At 31.1% G+C, this 22,186-nt stretch overlaps 2 protein-coding genes and 1 long non-coding RNA gene across 7 annotated transcripts in view; 1 reads left to right on the top strand and 2 right to left on the bottom strand.

The window, feature by feature from the left end:
- Positions 1–41: 41 nt before the first annotated feature.
- LOC126743372 (DNA ligase 4) overlaps positions 42–22,186 on the top strand; it is a 165,254-nt gene continuing 143,109 nt past the window's right edge. The window contains exons 1-2 of one of the 2 annotated variants that reach the window (XM_050450424.1): positions 42–144; positions 210–363. The gene's annotated coding sequence lies outside the window, so the exon portion shown is untranslated. Of the gene's footprint in view, positions 145–209; positions 364–22,186 lie in introns of those variants that run through there. The other variant, XM_050450425.1, reaches the window with a different exon arrangement.
- The window catches only part of LOC126743376 (uncharacterized), an 89,598-nt gene continuing 76,575 nt past the window's right edge, over positions 9,164–22,186 (bottom strand). For 2 of the 4 annotated variants that reach the window (XM_050450436.1, XM_050450435.1), the window contains exons 3-5: positions 16,325–16,478; positions 15,941–16,246; positions 9,164–9,746 (exon numbers count right to left, since the gene is read on the bottom strand). In XM_050450436.1, coding sequence (XP_050306393.1) covers positions 9,363–9,746; positions 15,941–16,246; positions 16,325–16,478 — 844 coding nt within the window. In that variant the 3' untranslated portion in view covers positions 9,164–9,362. Of the gene's footprint in view, positions 9,747–15,940; positions 16,247–16,324; positions 16,479–17,799; positions 18,268–22,186 lie in introns of those variants that run through there. The other 2 variants (XM_050450434.1, XM_050450437.1) reach the window with 2 other exon arrangements.
- LOC126743377 (uncharacterized) lies at positions 14,228–15,131 on the bottom strand. The gene is made up of 2 exons (XR_007662850.1): positions 14,629–15,131; positions 14,228–14,566 (listed from the first exon to the last, which is right to left on the bottom strand). It is a non-coding gene; the product is annotated as an uncharacterized LOC126743377 (long non-coding RNA).

The following is a 22,186-nucleotide window of genomic DNA, read 5'->3' as shown; positions in this document are numbered from 1 at the left end:
GCCACAAATTTATAATTCGTTCCTAGAATATTTATAGATTAATAGCATAGTCTTTGTTTATTAAAATTATTATTATTATTTTTGATTTTGAAAGTTTAGAGGAAAAGAGCTGTAAATTCGAAAGTTAAAAATTTTGACTCAAGGGTATATTCTAAATTTTAATTAAGAATTTTATCATCATTCTATTTACGAATATACGCTTTTTCCAGCCATTACTGTAAAGCCCTTCCGCTCAGGTGGATATTAAGGCCGATGACTTTGTTGACTTCAGTCTGAGAGTAGTATCAGCCAGGGGTCATTTGTTTAAGATGAAATACTATCTGGATACCACCGGTATGGCATGCCTATAGCTTTACCCTAAAGGTAAGAATTCAAGTAAACTAATCGAAGCGAAACATTGAAACCCAATAAGCATCGCTTCTGTTAACATTTAGTTAAGAGTAACCCAAACATATTTCTTGCTTTTCTCGTAAATAATATGATTTCAGTATCAGACCAGTCCCCACCTTTTATGAATTGCACAACGACTATTTATTGTGGATTTCCTCTTTAATATCTTCTATAGTTAAATTCTATCATCATAGTAGAGTATGCTTATTTGAAGGCATATTTTTTTGATTCTGAATATTGGCAAGCAGGTTATCGAGTAGTGGCTATAACGTCGCAACTCTTAGTCTTATTATTTCTCCAATGGGTTATTATTCTTATATATCCTAACATTGCTTTGATACAGTCTTGAATAGGTTAGTTGTCACTATTCTATTGCCAAATTAGATTTATGGAGAGAGTTTGATATAATATTGCTGAATTCCACTGATTTGTTTACGAATGCTTCACCAGCAACTTTCTTATCCAGGCAGATCTATAGATTTCCTTAGACATTAACAGATAATTAGATGCTACCTCTAATCTTTTTTTTCTAATAATTTACTGAGTAAATCTTTTCATATGCTTATCAAATACCTTTTCCATGCTTCATTAGAAAAATGAAGTTAAACTGATTGTTTTGAATGGTGAGTTAATCATTTCCAAGGTCCTAAGATCGTAATTATTGTGATATCATTTTTAAATCCAAAATTATTATTATACCATTTGTTTCACTATTTGCCTGATATGGATGCTGACTGTTCCTGTTCTATGAAAACCTTTTCTAAATGTTTAAAATAATGATTACAACAGGATGATAAATCATCCTTGATCTTCGAATTGTTATCGACCCTTAACCTTTTTCATCCCTTCTTCCTTTGTAAACAATTTTATTTATCTCTGACGATAATTAGATTGTGTTTAATATTGGTAAAATAAGTATTATTGTCAAATTATAAGATAAAATCGAGACAACAAAGCAATATGCATTAATATTGGCGCCAATGCGGTGATATCATATCTTCTATCTTTTAAAAGATTAGAAAATATTTTCCTAAAATATATTTCTCGTTACAATAACAGCTGGAGAGCGGATAACAATGGGGGACATTCATATCGCTGCGCCAATTGTTGAAGATTCGACAACTCTCTATTTCTACACACAGATTATTATCTGCGTGGACATAAACTTTAGACACACTTACAAACCATAACAAAATATCTGCATATATTTTCAGATGTGTAGGAATTAAAGGCATTCTATAATGGTTCTTAAAATTTATGGCTCTGTGCCTTGTTCAATACGAGTATATCAAAGTTTATACCATCTAAAAATGTGTTCGGTTAAAAGAGATTCTCTTACTCTAAATAGCAATGACTTAGGGTTATGGAAGATGAAAAATTATATTATTTCAAACTGTCATATTGTGTTTTGATTAGATTTATCAGTTCTTCGTTGACATAGAGTTTTGTCTCTAACGATTATATTTTATTTCTTCTTTTCTTTCAACCTTTGGTTTTCTCATAACTTTATTCACTTGGAACTACATCTGCAAAAAACTTTACAAGAGTTTGCCTTGCATCAGATCTTGAAAACAAATAATAGGGTTGAAATTTGACTGCTAAATTGCGTTCACTTCGCAAATCTTAAATATTTGTTTTCACCTTGTTGGATTTTTTCAATATTATAAGCTTATATTGAAAATTAAATGAATTGATTTAATTATAGTTATTGATTTGAACAGATTTATTTTTTGAGTAATCAAATGGATTCATTCCTGTAACAAGATTCATTAAAAATATCTTAATAATACATTTTTCTTAATTCTTCTAGTAAGTCTATTTATAATTAAAAATATGTTTACCAATATATTTTTTTGTCGCATCAATGCGAAGAGTCTGTTTGACAGAGACCTTCCGGAGATGGAACGAAACATCTGGCATTGAGAAAGGCGCGCATGTACATAGATAGTTACAGGTCTGTTAACGGGCTACTAGCACTTAAAACGCCACTTCCATATTGCTAGATATTCTTAAGTATTGCTGATAACCCGGAGTGTCTTTGCTGTCAGGAGGAAGAAACTGCAAACCAAGTCATCGGGGTTGCAGGTTACAGCAAGATAACATTTATCAGACCGGAGCGCTCCATTGGCTTCTAAAAGTCTATTTACCCTATGTTCCACTGTCCTACTGTCCCAATTCAATTTAATTCAAACTTAAGATATATAAAATAAATAAATAAATAAATAAACGTTTATTATGCAACAACAAAATATTACATAAAAGGTAACATTCACATAATGTGTTCTTCCATGCTACCTAAAAAATACAGTATTAGTGGGCAGTTTCAATACAATACTACTTTATACTAAACTAGTTTCTTAAAATTACTTAACATTACAATAAAGGTATATGTGAATCTAACAGAAAAGCCTTGTATTTCTTCTTGAAAGTGAAAAGTGAGCATGATCTTATTAAGTTGTATACTTCAGAGTTTAACAAAAATACACCCTGGTAGGCAAATGAGTTTTTAAAACCTTCAGTTCTATGCACTGGTATTTGAAATCTTATAATGTTTCTTAGGCGGTGACTATGTAAATCTTGTCTTGCTATGAAATAATCTGAAAGATATTTAGAATAGGTACCTCAACTTGTAAATTCTATAAACTAACTGACCAAAATGTAAAGCTGCTCTCCTTTCATATTTTAGTATTTTATTATCAACATATGTTGGTGTTATGTGATCAAATTTTTGTTTGTTGAAAACAAATCTTAGAGGCGTTTTGAGCTTACTGAATTTTGTTCTTCATTTCAAGAGTGAGGTAATTGTAAAAAACAACATTGCAGTAATCTAGCTGTGACCAAACAAGAGCCTCCACAAGCATTAATTTGATATTTTTGGGCCAGTAATATTTAAATTGACACAAACATTTAAGTAAAGCGTACATGCACGATAATTTTTTATTGACATGCACCTGAAAGTTTAGGACCTCATCAAAAATGACACCAAGATTTTTTGCTGATGCTAAACAAGGAAGGACACTGTTATTTATATGCAAAGTAGTGAAATTAGATTGAAGAAATTGTTTTTTTAATGTATTAGAACCTATAAGAGGATATGTGCTCTTGTTAGCATTCAAAATCATCCTATGCTGTCTTGACCATTTAAATATTGAGTTTAAATCCTCATTAATTTGCTGCATATATTGACATGCATTATGAGAAAATCCGGATAGCAGCTGTGTGTCATCTGCATAAAGATTTACAGAAAAAAATCGAATTTGCTCTGAAAGATCGCTAGTGTAGATGCTAAATAATAAAGGGCCGAGGATACTACCCTGGGGCACTGCATAACCAGTGATAACAGGTTTAGATGTTGCTCCATCCAGCTCTACAATCTGTGTCCTCAGTTAAAGATAACTTTGGAACCATTTGCAAACACTCACTGAAAAACCGAAGAAGCTCATTTTAGCCAACAGCATCTCATAATTTACGAGGTCAAAGGCCTTACTGAAATCTAACAGTACCAGGCAATATAATATAATAATATATAATATATATATTTTAACAACCAACAATTAACTTATCTTGCACGATCATTACTGTGTTCTTTTTTTTCTGGATCATTCAGTGATATTTATACAACATGTATGTCTTCATGTATTCTAATAATTTATCTATTTCAATGTTCAGCCACTGATCTACACTTTCTCGACTTTCACAACTGAACAAACAGACCCTCCTAGAATTTTAGGTTGATCCATGGTCTAGGTGACATAATAAGTACTATCAGCAAACAGGTATTCGTAATATTTGTGCAGCTTTATTTGAAATCGTGTTCACATAATTTACAGTTAATTAGTTTCTCATGATTTTATTCGATATTGCTGTAATATTTATATATAAGAAAGATGTAGAAATACTCGGCATATATTTACTGTCAAAAAAAGTCTTAGATTTAGGAAAATTTTGTTTTTGCTAAAGTTTTGTTCGAAAAAGATTAACCGGAATTATAAAATCTGTCTATATCATGTTACAGGTGGTGAAGTTTATATTTTTATCAACCTGAGACTAAGCAGAATCTAGTCATTACATGTTTAAAAATGAAGCATTTTCCAGATAATTATTGTTTATGGTGTGCCGAAAATTTTTTTTTCATGAGAATGCTAACAACACATAAACAAGAGACAACATCATAATTTCTAGCTGTACATAAATGCACCTGTTTTATCACTTGGACGACCAACTCACGTTTTTTTTTTGTTGTAATACCTTTCAGTAAAAGAGTGGCTACTGATTTATAGAGTGTCTCAACTAAAACTATCCATCCCAAATAACTGAAAAAAAGCTCGAACTCGTCAATTTTGGGGGTGAGATTGACCCCCAAAATTTTAAATGGAAAAGGGTGTCGATCAATACCCTATTTTGAAGGTGTTCTGACTTTAAGTACAACTTCTAAATTTGAAGCCTAAAATGACAGCTTAATGAATAAAAAAAATTGTCACAATTAATACAATAATAACAAAAAAGAATGTCAAATACCGTTTTTTAGTACCTATTTAATTTCATACATTGAGGTCGTAAACACAAAGTTTTTAACAATTTATAAAATGACGTTCACATTACAAGAAAGAATTGAAATTATTGCTTTTTACATTAAAAACAATAATTTCGCGAGTGCTGCAGCTGCAAGTTTTAATGAAATTCATCCTAAACATTATTTGACTCATAAATGAGTGGTAGAATTTTGGAGAAATTTTACAAAAACTGGATCAGTTGGCAACAAAAAAAGTGAAAGAGTAAGACCTGTAGGAAATTAAAACGTTGAAGTTGCAGTCCTTTCAGTCCTATAACTAACTTCCTCAGATAATAAGCTACAGTTTTGGGCGTATCCCGAACTAGCGCTCACCGAATTTTAACATCACATAAGCCCTACAGCCCTACAAATATCAAATTAAATTAAAAAATTGAATAACCATGTCTTGTCATTGTACAATATTTTCTTTTCTGATGAAGCCAGGTTTTGCTTAAATAGAAAAGTAAACCGTCACAACTGCAGGTACGGGAGCAACAGTAATGCTCATTTAACCGGTGTAACACATACCCAGCGTTCTTTAAAACTATACATGCGAGAATTCATATAAATTTATTTGAAAATTCCTCAGTTCACAGAGATTTTAGAAAACGTCCCGGATTTGGTCGAAGACTAGATAGTCTTTCAACAAGATGAGGCATCTCCTCACTACACTCGTCCTGTAAGAGATTTTCTAGATATTACTTTTCCTGGTCGATATATTGGAAGGAGAAACTCAATAGACTGGCCGGCATGATCACCTGATTGAACATTGTTGGACCTCTGTCTTTGGGGACACCTAAAATCAGTTGTTTATAAAACTCAGCCAAAATCACTTTTGAATGTAAGACAACGAATCTTAGTTGAAAGCCGTCAGCTAACACCTGAAACATTTCAAAGGGTTCGAGAGGAATTCGAAGCTCGATTATATCACTGCATGGAAATAAACGGCAAACATTTCGAATAATTAATTAAATAAATTATTATAGAAAAGGTAGTTTTTTATTTTTTTCTCAACCAGAGTAATACTTCAGCAAAAAATTGCTCCTTTTCAAATTGAAACCAATTTTTAAAATACGCCTTAATCGTACTTATTTTGCGATTATCTTTTTTAAACTCTGTTGATCTAATCTATTTGACAAACTGTGATTTCAAGACAATAGAAGAGGCCTCAAACTTGGCAGTTCATACTCAAGGTAAAAATACTTCAAAATAGTTAAAATTTTTTCATAATTATGTAAGGCTATACAGGAAATTATATCAAAAAGCATTAAAAGCCGCAAAACATATTTATTATAATAACTGGCTGGCTAATTCTGGTAACGTTGCTAAAGAAACATGGTCTATTGTTAACGAATTAAGAAATAAGCCTTCTTCAACTAGCACTATCCCCTCTTCACCTGAGAATCTTAACGATTACTTTGTAAACGTGGCTAAAAACCTAATGACTACTATAACACCTTCTCATGATCCACTTTCACATCTTTCTAATGAAAATTTACAGAGTTTCATTTTTATTCCTGTACTAATAACAGAGCTTCAAAGTACAATAAATGAAATAAGAAACAAATTATCATCTGGTACAGATGGTCTTACTCTAAAAATGTTCTCAAATCTGCATGATAACACCTTAAACCATCTAAGAAACCTAATTAACAAATCATTTCAAATTGAGGTCTTTCCTAACTGCCTTAAGACTGCAATAATTATTCCCTCGCATAAAGGAGGAGATAAAGAGCAAGCTTTAAATTATCGTCCAATCGCTCTCCTTCCAATATTATCGAAGATCATAGAAAGATTGGTTAAAAAAAAGGCTATTATCATTCCTGTCCAAATATAAAATACTAACTCCCCATCAATTTGGCTTCTTAAGTAATAAATGCACTAATGATGCTATGTTCTTCCATTTAATAGTGTTTACTCCAGTATAAACAATCATCATTCAACAGCAACTATTTTCTGTGTTTTTTCCAAGGCTTTTGATTGTGTAAACCATACTATCTTGATCAACAAATTACAGTACTATGGGTTCAGAGAAAGGCCTCTCGAATGGTTTGAGTCCTATCTTAGCTACAGAAGTCAGCTTGTAAAAGTTGATAGGACCATGTCTTCTAGCAGACCAATAGAATGTGGGATACCTCAAGGTTCAGTTCTGGGCCTAATTCTGTTTCTGCTGTTTATTAATGATATGGCCCATCTTAACATTAGCGGCAAAATCTGTCTCTTTGCCGAAGATACTAGCTTTACATGGAGCAATCTGGATGTTGCAGCACTTCATGCAACTATTGCTTAAATCGTGGTGCGATTCGAATCTTCTCTACTTAAACATCTCTAAAACTAAAGTCTTATTTTATAAAGGTATTATCCAACCCTTTGTACTTAGCAAAACCAGTTTGGACGTTGTTGAATCTGTGAAATTTTTGGGACTTGTTGACAGCTCTTTAAAGTGGGAATTACATATCGATGTTTTTTCTAAAAAATTAAGTTCAGCTTGTTTTGCCATAAGATCAGTTTCCAGGGAATTAAATCTTTCGTCATCAAGAACAGTGTATTATGCCCTTTTTGAGTCTCATCTTCGTTACGCCCTTCCATTCTAGGGCACATGCTGTGCGACTCAGTTTGAGCGCATTTTTAAACTACAAAAGAGAGCGGTTCGCTATTTACTAGGACTTGATAGTCGAGCTCACTGCCAAGAAATGTTTAAAAGATTTAAAATATTAACTCTTCCATCTTTATTCATTCTTGAATCTATTTGCTTGGTTCGCAAGCATATATCAGAAATTCGTAATAGACCATCTCACAATTATCCACTTCGAAACGCAGAGCATGATCTTTATGTGCCGATCCCATGGTCAGAATTAATAAAAAGCTCTATTCTTTACGGAGCTAAAAAAATGCACAATCATCTGCCTTTGGAAATTAAATCATTGACATCTTTTCCTCGATTTCGCAATGCTTTAAAATCATATTTACTGGAGAGAGCGTTGCATATAAAGCTAGATGATTTTTTTTTAAATAATAATTTTTGAGTATCATGCACGCACTGGCTAATTATTATTTTTTTTATGATGTAGAATAGCAATATTGTGTATTGCTAAATTTCTATAAATTTATGACTTTTATTTTTATGACTTTTTAAAAATTGTATTAATGTTTTTGACTGTTTTTGTAACTTTTTTTACTTTTTTTATTTTACTTTCTTGTTACTATTTTTATTTACTTTCCTATTTTCTTACTTTTTACGTTTAGTATAAGAAATTTGATCAGGTACATTTATGTCTTTTGTACCCAGTTTTGTATATATTTATTTAGTACTTGTATTTTGATTTCTACATTTGTGTGTTTTGCTTTTTATGTATGCTTTGTCTACAAAATTTTTTAAATTTTTTGACAATAAAGCATATTTGATTGATTGATTGATAGAGTATCAGTCGACACTCCTTTCCATTTAAAATTTTGGGGGTGAATCTCACCCCCTCTTAGAGGGTGAAGTGGCGAATCTGAAAATAGGCGCAAATTGTGTCCTCATCAAAACAAAAATCGACGGGTCCGAGCATTTTTTTGGAGGGGGAACAGATATTTGGCGTGGATTGTTTTAGTTGGCATACCCTGTATTATATTAAATGTATTATATAAAATTTCGAATTTTCAGAATTGGTCATTATTGGCAAATTAGTTAAAGTTTAAAGAGATTAGTTTCATCATTTATCCTTAGATAGTGGTCCAATGGCTTATTGTGGTTTTCATCTCTTTGGATCACCTCTAACAGATTTGACCTTTTCTTGAGGTGAGACCATGGCTTACCTTAATCTATCTAGTACTGTATATTCAAATAGGATGCCCAGCACTGGAACTTAAAGAGTATGGGTCTTAAAGCAAGGTACGAAGTTCACTTCATTCTCTTTATTTCCCAATTTTTATAAAAAGCCGAAAGTAACTTCTAGTTTCAATATAAAATCAGTTTTTATCAACAAAAATAAACCATTACAGTATACTTCTGCTTCGATAAATAATTGATTTTCAATAAAAATGAATTGGCTTTCTTGGCGCCATAAATTACGATTGAACGTAATTATTCGTTTATTTATGAGACCAGTCATTATTTTTCAGAAACAATTCATAGTGTTTTAACTATTAATTCCATTATTGCACAAGTCTGAGTAATTCTAAATTTGATGGCGACTGTTAAAAATTGTTGTGGATAGAAAATTAAATTATCAAATATTTTAGTAGCACATATTTTATTTAAAACACAATAGGTACAGAGTTATATTTTATTTAAAATGTACACATACTATCTAAACGCTATTCATCAAATTTTTATAATTTAACTATTTAATATCTAAAGTGCGAAAAGCAAGAACATTCATTTAAAAATCCAATATCAGTCAATGAATTTACAACACAAAACTCTAATGTTTCATTAAACTGGTTCCAATTTCACAAAAATATTTTCCTGAATTTTATTCTTATACATATACTTCAGGAAAAGCGTCAATTTTTCTGAGTTTAATGTCTCTTCCGTGTCTTTTTCGTCATAAATTTCAAGATCTTCAGTCTGAATTCCCTTAGACGTCATAAAATCAAATGACCAAACTTGGGTGCCTATTTCATTCGAATTACTAGTAATAGTTGCAGTAGGCTCATTGTCGCTTATCCTATTACGTTTTCCCAATTGCAATGGGCTATTTTGGTTGGTTGACGAGCAAGCCTTCGATTGCCCTAAAAATATATGTGGTTCAACATTCGGTCTCACTTTGATTTCTTCTTGATTGATTGTTTTGGGGAACATGTAGTCATTGTCGATCTGGAAATAAATTTTGTGATCAATTAAGTACGTTTAGAGAACGAGAGTAAGGAAAAAAGAAGATTTAAATATTGAGTTAAAAATCTTAATGTAAGAACTGTTAATTACATTGGATTAACTTGCAGTTAACTTAAATAAGGGTTAATTTAAAGTATTTTATTTTTAATAGCTTTACTGTTTTAGTTAAAAACTACATAAATGGTTCTTGGTTCTAGGTACAATAACTATCTTATTTATTAACTTTATATATGGATGGTATTTATATAAAACATTTTTCTAGTGTATGTAAATAATAGGCAATAAAAAATTTAAGTCGGATTTATAGCCACAGTTTAAACTTTTCGTATGTTATAAAAGTAAAGGTCATCAACATATTCAATTATAAATATCATTTTGTCAGGCAAAATTTAAACAAACACATCACAAACTTGAAATTTTAATATTCTTTATTGGTTTTAGCTATAATTATCTGATCAATAAGAAATACCTAGATACGAATAACTGGCATATTAGATGATCTATTTTAAGTAAGTAATAACCATGTTAACATCTGTAGAGCAGTTCAACAATTTTCCCATTAATCAATTTTTAATGCAACTCGTATTTTCAGCATTTAAATAACTTGTCAAATAAAATAGACCCAACTAAATTACATATTTATATTTTTCGATTCAAACAGGAAAAGCCGTATGACTAAACCAACCACAATTTATTTATCAACACGTATGAATTAAATTTTTTCCAAACTGTTAATTTCATGAAAATCTATTTATTTCCAAATTCCAAGTTTTTAAGATAGGAAGTTTTGTTATAGGCCTTTTTTAAAGATATGATTAGGAGCAGAGGTAATACTATAATAAAGTGTTGACGAATCTCTTTTATGTTGTTTTAAGTATTCTGGGCAATATTATTTGTTCTCATTATTTCAAGCTATTATGACTATATAGTAAATGGAAGCTATTCCTGCTAAGACAGTTTATATTCGTAGTTCGTACAACATATTCACGTTTCTCTGAAGAATTCTCGTCATTCATTTTACCACACAGTTTTTTGTTCTTTTGACTCACTAATATCAAACTCTAAATCCGTCGTACCAATTAAATTTTATATGAGTACAGTTATACGTAGATAAATTATAAACATGTTGTATGTTGTATATAGGTATTTTATAATTTACATAAGTTATATATATTTAAAGTTTCTCTGCATTATTTTGTCAAAGTCCGATATCACTTAAATAGGTATCTTATTAAAAATAAAATAGGTACAACTAAGTTCCTACATTTTATTTAGTTTCTGTTTTATTTTTCGCTACTAGTATAATTTTTTTATAAAATGTACAATGTATTATGTATTCTAGCATAAGAAAACAATTTTTCTCAACTCGATGTAAATGCTATAAAAATAATATTGAAAAATAACATTTGAATTTTTTTAACACTTCTTCTTTCACACTTCTTGCTTGTGCCTTTGTGATTAATGTCTTGTAATATTTAGAATTATTTTCCATATTATCCCAGGTATTTTTTTCCGTCTTTTCATATCGATTTTTGTGGTATAATTTTTCAAGCATTCAAATCTATTTTATATTTTTTTTGTGGAATTAAATAAATTAGAAAGATGATGCCCTACTTCTTATTTATTTGGGATTGTTGAAGCACTTATGTCTTTTGTTTTTTAAAATAATTTTATATATATTCCAGAGACTTGCAGTCCATTTTATTTTAACCAGTGTTTTTAATAAAGTCCTAGAAAACTATAAATAATTTTTTCGTGATATACTATGGTGCTGCTCTGTTATCCTTGTTTATTAACTTCAGTAAAATAATTTATTCACGTTCAGAAGAACAACTGTATTATTATACTTTACAATACACAATGAAAGTATAACCTGAAAATTTCTGCAAGTACGATGTTTAGAAAGATTAATTTTTTTTTAATTTTAATTTTTGAAAGAATCTTGTAAGTTCTTTGTTACCAGCAAAAAATGTTATAATAAATAGTACGTAAATTACTGTTCCCTATGTGAATGTTCCAATGGCTGATTGCCCTTATGCAACTTTAAAGCCTAATTCCGTTCATTACTTTACGCTTCTTAGGATCCGTACACTTGAAGAAGCGTCGTGCTCCTTCGTACTTTTGTATACATTCACAAAGAGCGTTTATATTGTTTATACACCATAAAATGCCGGATACGTCGGGTCGGGTTGGTTCCACGGTAAAAATAAAGAGAAACACACACTACTTCCGCTCCGGTGGTATTTATATCGACAAAGAACACCTTCCTTTGGTTTGTTTCAGTTTTGTTTCTTATGATAGACAACCGCACACAGCGATGCGATGGGGGCCATTAACTGCATTATCTACCTACCACAATTCCCATATACAAGTATATCTTTAATCGTCTAAGTACGGTTTTATTTCGCGATTCTGGATGTTTATTTTTCAATTAAAAGATATTTTTAGTTGCCATTGCGGCACAAGCAGATAAATATTTAATTGATTTATTTATGTATATTTTTTTAAAGCATACATTATACCTAGTGCTCATACACAACACTACATTTGAATCGATGAAAAATCAATCTAGATTATCTTTCGATACACTCAGAAAAGATGTAAGAAAAGAAGTAAGTACCTAAGGAAGGAAAAGAAATGTTGTTGGTAACCAGTACAAAGTTGAAGATAATAAACATGCAACCTATGAATTATTCGCCCCTTTTTCAAGCCTGTTTAAACGTAATTATGTTGTGATTATTTCTTGATTAACAGCGGTGTAGCTCTTTAACACTCTTGACTGACAGATGCTTCCAGTATATACGTTTGAATAAGTTTTTATGATTGTGCTTCGTAAAATTTCTCTTACATAACATAGGAATTATTCCAAAGCGTCAAGTGTCACTTATATTATTGCTGGAGATCGTGGCTCAATGAAGTGTCAAATAATCATGATACAACCACTTAAATGTGTTCAATTGTGTTCAATTCAACATATGGCAATTCTCACATTTTCTTGAATTATGAAATGATTAAACTTTTGTTCTTTTTAAATTGTTAACTCTATTTTTTATATTTTAGCCTATAGCTACATCATCTTGGAATATTTCAGTTTTCTGTTTACCCACTTATTTAGGTATAGATTTTTTTCATTCAAGATTCTCGCCAAAAATTGATACGATTGTTGATACTTAAAGGATTTAATTTTAGTAGACATGCCAATTAATAAAACCGATTTACAATAAAACTTATCACTGCCTTATACAGTGTATTCCAAAAGTTATGTCTAAATTCATAAGACGATTCAAGTAACAAATAAAAAAAAACAAAAATTAAGTTAAATGTTCAAAATGGTTGCCATTCACGGCTTAACAATATCCAAGGCGATCAATAAAGTCTCGTTGCACATTTTCAATCATTTCCGGAGTTGTGGCACGCACTTCTCTGCAAATTTTCTCTTTCAAGTCGTCTAAATTATTTGGCCTATTAACAAATACCTTCGACTTGAGGTATCCCCACAAAAAAAGTCCATTGGTGTTAGGTCAGGCGACCTAGCAGGCCATCCGATGGGTCCTCTCCTTCCTATCTACCGATTGGGAAAGGTTTCATTCTTAGTCAGGATAGTCTCGGTCCAATGGAATAAAGCTAGTTTGGAAATAAAGCTAGTAATGCTGAAACTAATTCAAATTGGAGAAAATCGAGATACGCTTGTCACGTTAAAGTCTGTTCAAAGAAAAAGGGACCTATTACTCTTCCGCGCACTATTCCACACCACACATTTAGTTTTTGAGGGTACTGGGTATTTACCTCCATCATTCAATGCGGATTTTCTGTTGCCCAATATCGACAATTTTGTCTGTTCACACTACCATTCAAACAGAACGTGGCTTCATCGGAAAAAATAATATTTGTTTATTAATAATAATAATTATTTAGATTGCACATGTTTTGTAAGCGTTCACAAAACACATTTCGCCTATCGAAATCGTCATTTTTTTAATGCTTTAAAGACATGCCTGAACATAGAAATATCTATACAAGGTATTACAAACCTTTTCATATACTCCTTGGAATTATTTAAAAAATTAAATTTTTAGAGCTAATGATAAAGCTCTCAACAGCGTTGTTACTTTTAGCCTATAGTAAAGCTTACTTTAAGTAGATTACTTTCCTTTACAGTTTTTAATTATTTGTATGGTCAGAAAGGTTGTAGTTAATGGGAGTTTAGTTTATCTACTTTTTCTTATTGTAATGTTCTTTTATGGCTTGCACTTAATCAAAAGGAAAAACAGAGTTTGCAAATGGTTCAGAATGGTTTTCATAAATTTTGCTATAATGGAAGGAACTTTGACTATGTAATGGCTTTATTTGAAGCATCTCTCTACTCCTACTTAGAAATTTTATTATTAAGAACTCCCACATATCTTTTTTTATAAACTTGTGTGCCACACTACCATCCATGAATGACATACAAGTAACTGAAATACATAAAATAAAATGTATTTTAGTTACATATACATAAAATATAAAATTTATAAAACTATTATATATAAACATAAAATTTATAAAACTATTTTTCAAAGCGTTCGTAAAAGTTAATTGTTCCCGTTATATAGGCTATATAAAGTTATCTGGATATCCTAAATGATGTGTTTTTTAAACTAGTTGATGTTATCTGCGTTTCCAATGAACTTTATGACGATTCGAGATGTGGATAACAGCGTCGACTTCTGCATTAGCTTATAGATGCTTTCCTTACGGTTGAGCAGTTTCATGTTTTCTATCAGGCTCTTTGGTATTACTCCTGTTGTTGACCCTGATCCCTGCAAGATGATTCAATTGCTGTTTATCGCTCCCTGTTTTTTCGAAAATTACAATTACTTACTTTCTTTAGTTTTAGTTAGAAAAGTTTAAATAGGGCACTAAATTATTCACACGCGGAATATTATTGTTTAAAATTGCGCAATTGGTTCACATGCCAATTATTTCACCTACCCTCTGTTATCTAGCACGCGTTTGTGAGATAATTTGGTTACGCGTCGACGGGATGGCACGTGGCCAACAGTGGCCACGTGCACGGCACGCACCACTGACCTATAGATTACTGAACGTATATATTTTTATTCTTCAAAAGGCGGCTTATACTAATGGACCTATTCTAAAAATATAGTGAATAACGTAAATTTGCATTATCATTGCAACATACAGGGTATCTTTCAAGTAGCATTACCAACTCTATAATCATACTTATGTAATTTAATTATGAAAGGGAATTGAAAAGAAAGATTTTCTCTTTTTGTGATTTCTGAATTTTTGAGTATAAGAACCATTGTTATGGAGCAGGATAAATGGATATTAGCAGGAGATACAGCAACACGCTAAAATACTTTTAATATCCTTTTACCGCAGTGTAATTCCGGATTTATACAACTTTTCTTAATGAATAGTCGTAACTCTTATTTAATATATCGTAACACATAAAAGTTAAACAGTTCCACTAAGTACATCTTTTTAAACACCATCACTTTCCATAACTTATAATGCATAATTAGACAGAACTTGAATATTGAAGATAGACAAATTGATAAAATTCAATCGTAGTGAAATATTAAGATCAGCACTCTCTCAAACAATAAATGTATGTGTCTACAACTACCCTCAAAAGAATATTATTAACAAAATTAGTTTTGTTATTTATTTCATCAATCAACTTAAGATATACCTACAAATAGAAAAATTTGAAAATGATCGAAACTGCTTGCACATAATCCAAAATTCCTATAACAAAAACCACAATAATCAAGTTTTGAATTATTTGTGAGGCTTCTGGTAAACTTGCTTTGACCACATCATGATAATTAAATGACTTGGTATGTTTTGACACAACCACAAGAGGTGCCTGCACTAACTTTAAATTACTGCGTTTTCTAGTTACAAAAATACAAAGAATCTATGTCTTCTGTTCTGCAGAAAGTTCTGAACACAACGATTTAAAAAAATTACTAAAATGAAATCAAAACCAGATCACATTAGGGCTATAAAGTTTATTCAGATATCTTTTTCACAGCTAGCTTTACCACTACTTGTGCTATTAGCGCCGGTATACTCAGGGGCCGACATTTTGAGAATTTCAACTTTGCATATACTATAAATATTTTCTATTAGAAACAAAAACCGAAATTCTCTATAACGTTTACCTGTAAAATATAATTTGCCGATCGTGAGTCCACATTTTTCTTCCGCCATGTATCGTACCAGTACCGAACAGTTCTATATTTCGGGTTTACAGAAGCACTTGCTAAATCCGCACTACTTGAAGGCAGTTCCAACTCTAATTTTGATTGATGAAGATTTATAGCTTCTCTTATACCCAGACCATCATTAAAGTAATCTTCGAATGTTTGCCTGGTTTTTTCCGTAGGCCGTAAGTGTGATAGCGACTCGGCGACATTGATTGCGTGATTGTGCTTGTTATTGATCGTTATAATAGCAGGATATCCATCCTTAAAAGTAATGAAGAAATAAAACGCAGAATCACACAAGGTCTTAATCTCCAAGTGGGAGATTACAAGCACTCATACCTTAATAAATGGATCTTTCTTCTTTGTGTCTTTAGTACTTAATTTAATTAGAATGTTAATTGAAGCTGCGCAATTGCAGTTTTTGGATTTTCCTTTTTTATTTTTCTCTTGATCAACCCTTCTATATCCGCTATGATGGCATAAGAACCAATACCTAAAAATATATTTCTATGTGTAACTATCAACATTTCATGTGCAACAGTTTTATTTTTAATTTTTTGTTAACATAGTGGAAAATTAGAAAAATATTAAAGAAACAGAAGCCAAATTATTTAAAAGCTAGCAGGTATCTAATGGCTGTTTTAAGGATAAGGTTGCAGATGGAGATCAACATAGTCTTTTGATACGAAATAGTCATACGAGATAATCGAGCGGCTACGACTGGAGATGTTAGTTAAGAAACTTTCTAGAGTCAGAAGAGAAAAAAAAAGAGATTTCTAGTACAGAACATTGGGTATAAATTTTAACCATTTGTCATCCTTGTTAACCTTAATAAAGACTCTGCACTAACTTACCGAAAATAAGATGGTCCTTAATTAGTAAGCAGACTGTAAAAAGGATTAAATAGGGATATGCATTTCCAAATCTAATTTAATAGTATGTAATTCCTTGTTTTAAACGCCATATTAAAACTGAACCCTTGATTTAATATTAGAACTAACACATCTACCACTGAAATTATATAATGAACTGTTCTACTAAAGTAGGATAGTTCTGATGAGCCAAAATGTAAATTATCCAACTCTTAAAATATTCTAAAACCAGAATGGATGATTATCACAATATTCCGAAATTAAGGCTAATTAGAGACCCTTGATTATTAGAGATGGACGGCTGTAAAGAGCTTAAAGGAAGAGAACTAGTCAATACTTGACCATTTCTGAAAACTCAACAAGAGTGTTTAAAGTAACCTTGGCGAGGATTTTTTTCTTTGGTAAGTTAATAAAACGAGGTGGAACAAATAAAACATACTGATCAAAACCAAAAACAAGTTACTCACAGTTTTTTTTTAGTTCATTAAGTAGAAGCTTAAGAATTGACCAATGGGATGAACCTATTTAGATCCCATTGAACACATTAGAGAAACATTTGATGTATCGTTAACAGTAAGAAACCTACAAAATGTCGAAGAAACTCTCGAGTGAGTATGGCAATGATGGCTCGGTCAAGATCTTTTCTCATAAAAAAAAAAAGTAGCAAAAACCATCCTTGAATTATACAAAGGAGAGCATTAGATGTAATTATACAAGAAATTATAATCATTTAACATCTGGTTACTTAAGTTAAATGATTTTATAAGTGGTTTCTTTTTCTTTTTAAACAGTGTATATACTTTTAATATTTTTTTTAGTGTAGTTCAGGCAAATAGTATAACTGAAAAATGTTTTGAATTCTTCCAAGAGATCCATCATGCATATTCTAAATTCTAAAGATTGCATGACTTCTCATAAAAACGTTAATATATTACGACTCACCTGCATTTAAACCGAGAAGAAATATTCTTTGCTAACTTGACGCTCCAATTAGTATAAGTCAGACTACTATACTCGGCTATCCAAGTCTTAATATCATTTTCATCCGAAAGATTCGCACGGTATTTGTAGTTGTCAATTTCAATATGCGTAAAAGCTTGCGGTAAATCCATTATTATAACAATAAATATTACTTAAATTGAAAACTCACTATAAGCAATAATAACAAATATTTTATACTCAATGTACACCACGTATAATGACGGTTAAAAGCGAAGTGAAGTTTACATGCTCGTCGGCGCAGCGCATCAGCGACAGCCCACAACACTCCGTCATTGAATTCAGCACCCAGATAAGTTCGACCGGCAATAAGAGGAGCGTCGAATTCTATGGCGGAATGGCGTCAGAGTTTAAAAACTGTAGCGCAACGTTAAACAACGTTCGAATAGAAAATCGAAAAAGTGCATACATATCCTTGAATTTCATCTTTCACACGTACGTAAGTATAGTCATTATTTATCTTGAAAAGTAAATACAAGTGACTGAGTTAATAAAAATTATATAAATTGTCAGTAAAGAAAATTTCAGATTCTGTAAGTACATAATGGCCTAGAATAAAAAATAAATAAAATTACGTCAATAGCATGAATAAACTTTATAATGGCTGCGTGTGTTTGGAATAAGATGAAAAATATTTACAAATAACAAGAACAACTAGAAATTACTAATTTGAATTAAAATGGATTCAAAACGATGAATAAATTTAAAATTGACTTCAAAACTCTGGAACATGTAGCAAGATGACTATATAATGCTTGGAAGTTGTAGAAAAATTTCTCCAGAATTTCCAAAAGACATTAAAAAACGTATATGTATATTAGGAACATAACAGAGTAAGCCTTACTGGCAATGACAATAAGAATTAAGAAGACAAAAGATGTCTGAATTCCGCTAACCATAGAAACATTTCCAAAAAGAACCACTTGAAAAGAAAAACATCATCAATAATTTAATTACATGCATATACAGGTTGAGTAATTATTATATGTCCGAAAATGATTTCCTGCGGAGATACAGGTCGTTGAAATTTTAATTTCATTTTCAATTTTTCTAAATAATTTGAAAGTAAACTAGGATAATCATATGAATTTAGGTATAAGGAGGTTTTCTAAGGTGTTAAATTTAATTTTTTTGGTAGTTTTGATCTCTTTAATAGCGGGAGCCGCGTATTACATTTTGAGTTTTTAAATACAACAATGAAAATAACCATTTTATTTATTTAATTTTATTATTATGAAATCAAAGGTGTTTACAAAAGGGAAAATTGATTAACACGACATAAAACACAAACTAGGAGTAGAGGTTATAAAAGTTGTTGAAAGCACCAACCCTATGAACCAATAATTACCGCACTCATTCAAGAATGCCCGCCCGCTGTGTTTCGAATTTTGTGCATCGGATGAATCGCAACTTGTCACTATCCTATTTAAAATTTTCAATTGGAGTATTATAAACTAACTGTTTTAGGTAACCCCAGACGAAAAAGTCTAATGAGTTTAAATCGGGAGATCATCGCGGAGGCTACGGTTGTGGACCTTCTCGATAAAATGCGTATAAACATCTCCAGTTAATCGTTCTGTCAAAAAAAAAATGGACCAGTCAAGTTATCTCCAATAATTCCCACCCATACATTAACTGAAAATTGTTGCTGGTGCCGACTTTCAATAATTCCATGCGGATTTTCGTATGCCCTTATGTGTTTATTGTGAAAATTCATAATTGCGTTTTTTGAGAAATTTGCTCAATCTGTGAATAGTATTTTTACTACGAACTGAGGATTTTCTCCTATTTTTTGTTGTAGCCATCGACAAAATGCGACTCTTTATAAGGAAAATCACCTGGTAAAAGTGCTTGCACTCGTTGTAAATGGTACGGATATAAGAGTTCCATCTTCACTATTCTGAAGACTGTTGATTGACTAATATTTAGTGTTAGCAATATTTCTTGTACTTGTTGTAGGATCCTCCTCCATTTGGTTTAACAATACATCTTCCGCTTATACAAGTTGCAACTGTACGAGGTTATTCATTGTTAGCGGCCAATTTCTTGAAACTGCCATTTTCACCGAGTCGCTAATGGAGGCGAATAAACATTTGACTACGTGAAATAGCATACACAAGCAATACACAATTCGGTAATCTTTCTTCGTAAATACGTCTTGCTTCGTAGGCATTGCCATTCGTAATAACGTATGAAAGAAATGCATATCAGGCATTTACCTGTTACTGTAATTTATTTGAAATGAAAATTTTAAAAACTATTAAGTAAAATACAACAGAAAAAGAAAGAAAGTTCCCATATTATTTTAAAGTTAACTTTTTATTTTTGTTTATTATTTTATTATTTTTGGCATTTTATAAGTATTTTCGGACGTAGGGTTTATAGGAGGTTTTTTCAATATTTTGATCCAAGGAATACGCCCTTAAATTTTCGTGCAATATTAATGACTTTCCTGTATATTTAGTTAACTATTATTTTAAATGTTACTAAGAATAAGATAAGTATCTAATAGTTATTTCATTAAGACCATAGGCTTAATGAAATCATTCACGAGTCACTTTCGGAAAGCTATTATAATAGCAACAGTTGGTTTTTTAAACTTTCAGTCAGCCATTTCGATTTTACCGAATGTCAAAGATAAATAAGAAATTTTCAAAATTTTTGGTAAATATCTCCAAAGCGATGAACTTTCTATTGAGATCATAACAGGTATTTAAGGGCATGCAAATAAGACGATTTTTAAGTATTAGAACCCACCCTTCTATTAATAACAACTCGACATTTATTTGGCATGCTGCTAAATTAATTGTGTTTTGCTCCATTTCTAGCCATTGGGTTTACATTCAGCAGCTCTTTCCCTGTCTGGAATACTATTCCTTTGATTTATAATACTCCTTTTCAACATATCCCAAAAGTGCTCGATTAAATTTAGGTCATCACAGTAATTGTAATGCTCCAAAAACTTTCTAGTGCTTCTTGCAATATGCGAACATGCATGACCGTGCATAAGTTCAAAATTTTTACCAAATTCTGTAACATGCGGACGAACAATGAGTTCCAGAGTTTGATCTCGATATTCGGTTCCTGTTAAAATCCTTCAGTAGGAACTAGATTATTTTGAAAAGCTATGAAAACCCCAGGCCAAACCATCAAAGTTCCGCCTTGGTATTATTAAAAATGTTTATTAAAATCTATTAAAAACGCATTAAAGAGTCTAAATTATTTATTGAATATCAACAATAATAATTTAATATAAATGTGATAAAATATGTTCAAAGAAGTATGTAAAAAATAATACACACCATTTATCTTGGAACCAAATTTTGTCTTTTTCGTTGTCCCTTAAACCATTTTGATGTGTGCATTAATGCATATGCCTGAAAATCTGACTGTAGAAAGTAAGGAATAACGTTAGTATTTATATACTTGCGTTATTTGTTTAAAGTAAAAAATCTAATCCACTAAACTTACTTTATAAAAAAATACCTCAACTACCGGGATGCAAGAGACCTTATATTTTACTTTAAATGGAAAAGAGAAGAAGCGACGGCATAAGACTTGACTCTGTGACTGCAAGGAAAAATTAAACTGTTCAAAAAAGGTATTTTCTGCTTGTTTCTGTAGGGTGTTGATTCCTAAACTCAGAGAGAAAATTGCCATATAATAAGCCCATATTTTCAGAAACAAATTAAAAATTACATTTAAGATATTATTACGTCTAAAAAACAATTCTTTTCTTTTTTTTCTTTCTACCATTTTTCATATTTTGAAATTTCCACTTAGTATATGGAAATTTGTACTTGTTATTAAAAAGTTCCTATTTAAGATTTGCAAATTTTCAGTGATTATTATCTGAAAACATCCACTTACTTACTAGTAATAAGTAGCCATAAATTAAAAAATCCTTAAGTGGCCTTTTAGAGTCATTGTACTTGTTGGTGGATCAGCATATTTATTTATTAATATTTACATTGTCTTAGAAAATTCTCAGAATTCACTATAATATTTATTTATAACCATGTATCTTTAACTGTATTCTTAAAACTGACATATAATCCAAACCAGTGGTTTCTTTCGGTTTATTGTTCGTGGTTTTTATTTAAGCCGAAGGCGATACCGGCTTTAAACAAATTGCGATTCAAGGCTCATTTTTTTTTGTTACTGAGACTTTATTTGAAACATTTGATATTTGTTTCCTGCGAGGCCAAGTTATGGTCGCTTAGTAATTGTGAATTTTACTTGAGGGCAAAGAAAAAAACATGTTATACATAATATCATACACATAACTGTTTAAATAAATTGCGAAAATGTATAAATTATACACAAAGCC

This window comes from Anthonomus grandis, chromosome 12 (assembly GCF_022605725.1).
Source record: "Anthonomus grandis grandis chromosome 12, icAntGran1.3, whole genome shotgun sequence".
Taxonomy (NCBI): Eukaryota; Metazoa; Arthropoda; class Insecta; order Coleoptera; family Curculionidae; genus Anthonomus; species Anthonomus grandis.
The sequence above is the reverse complement of the archived record's forward strand: the minus strand, read 5'-3'. Positions and strand labels throughout refer to the sequence as shown.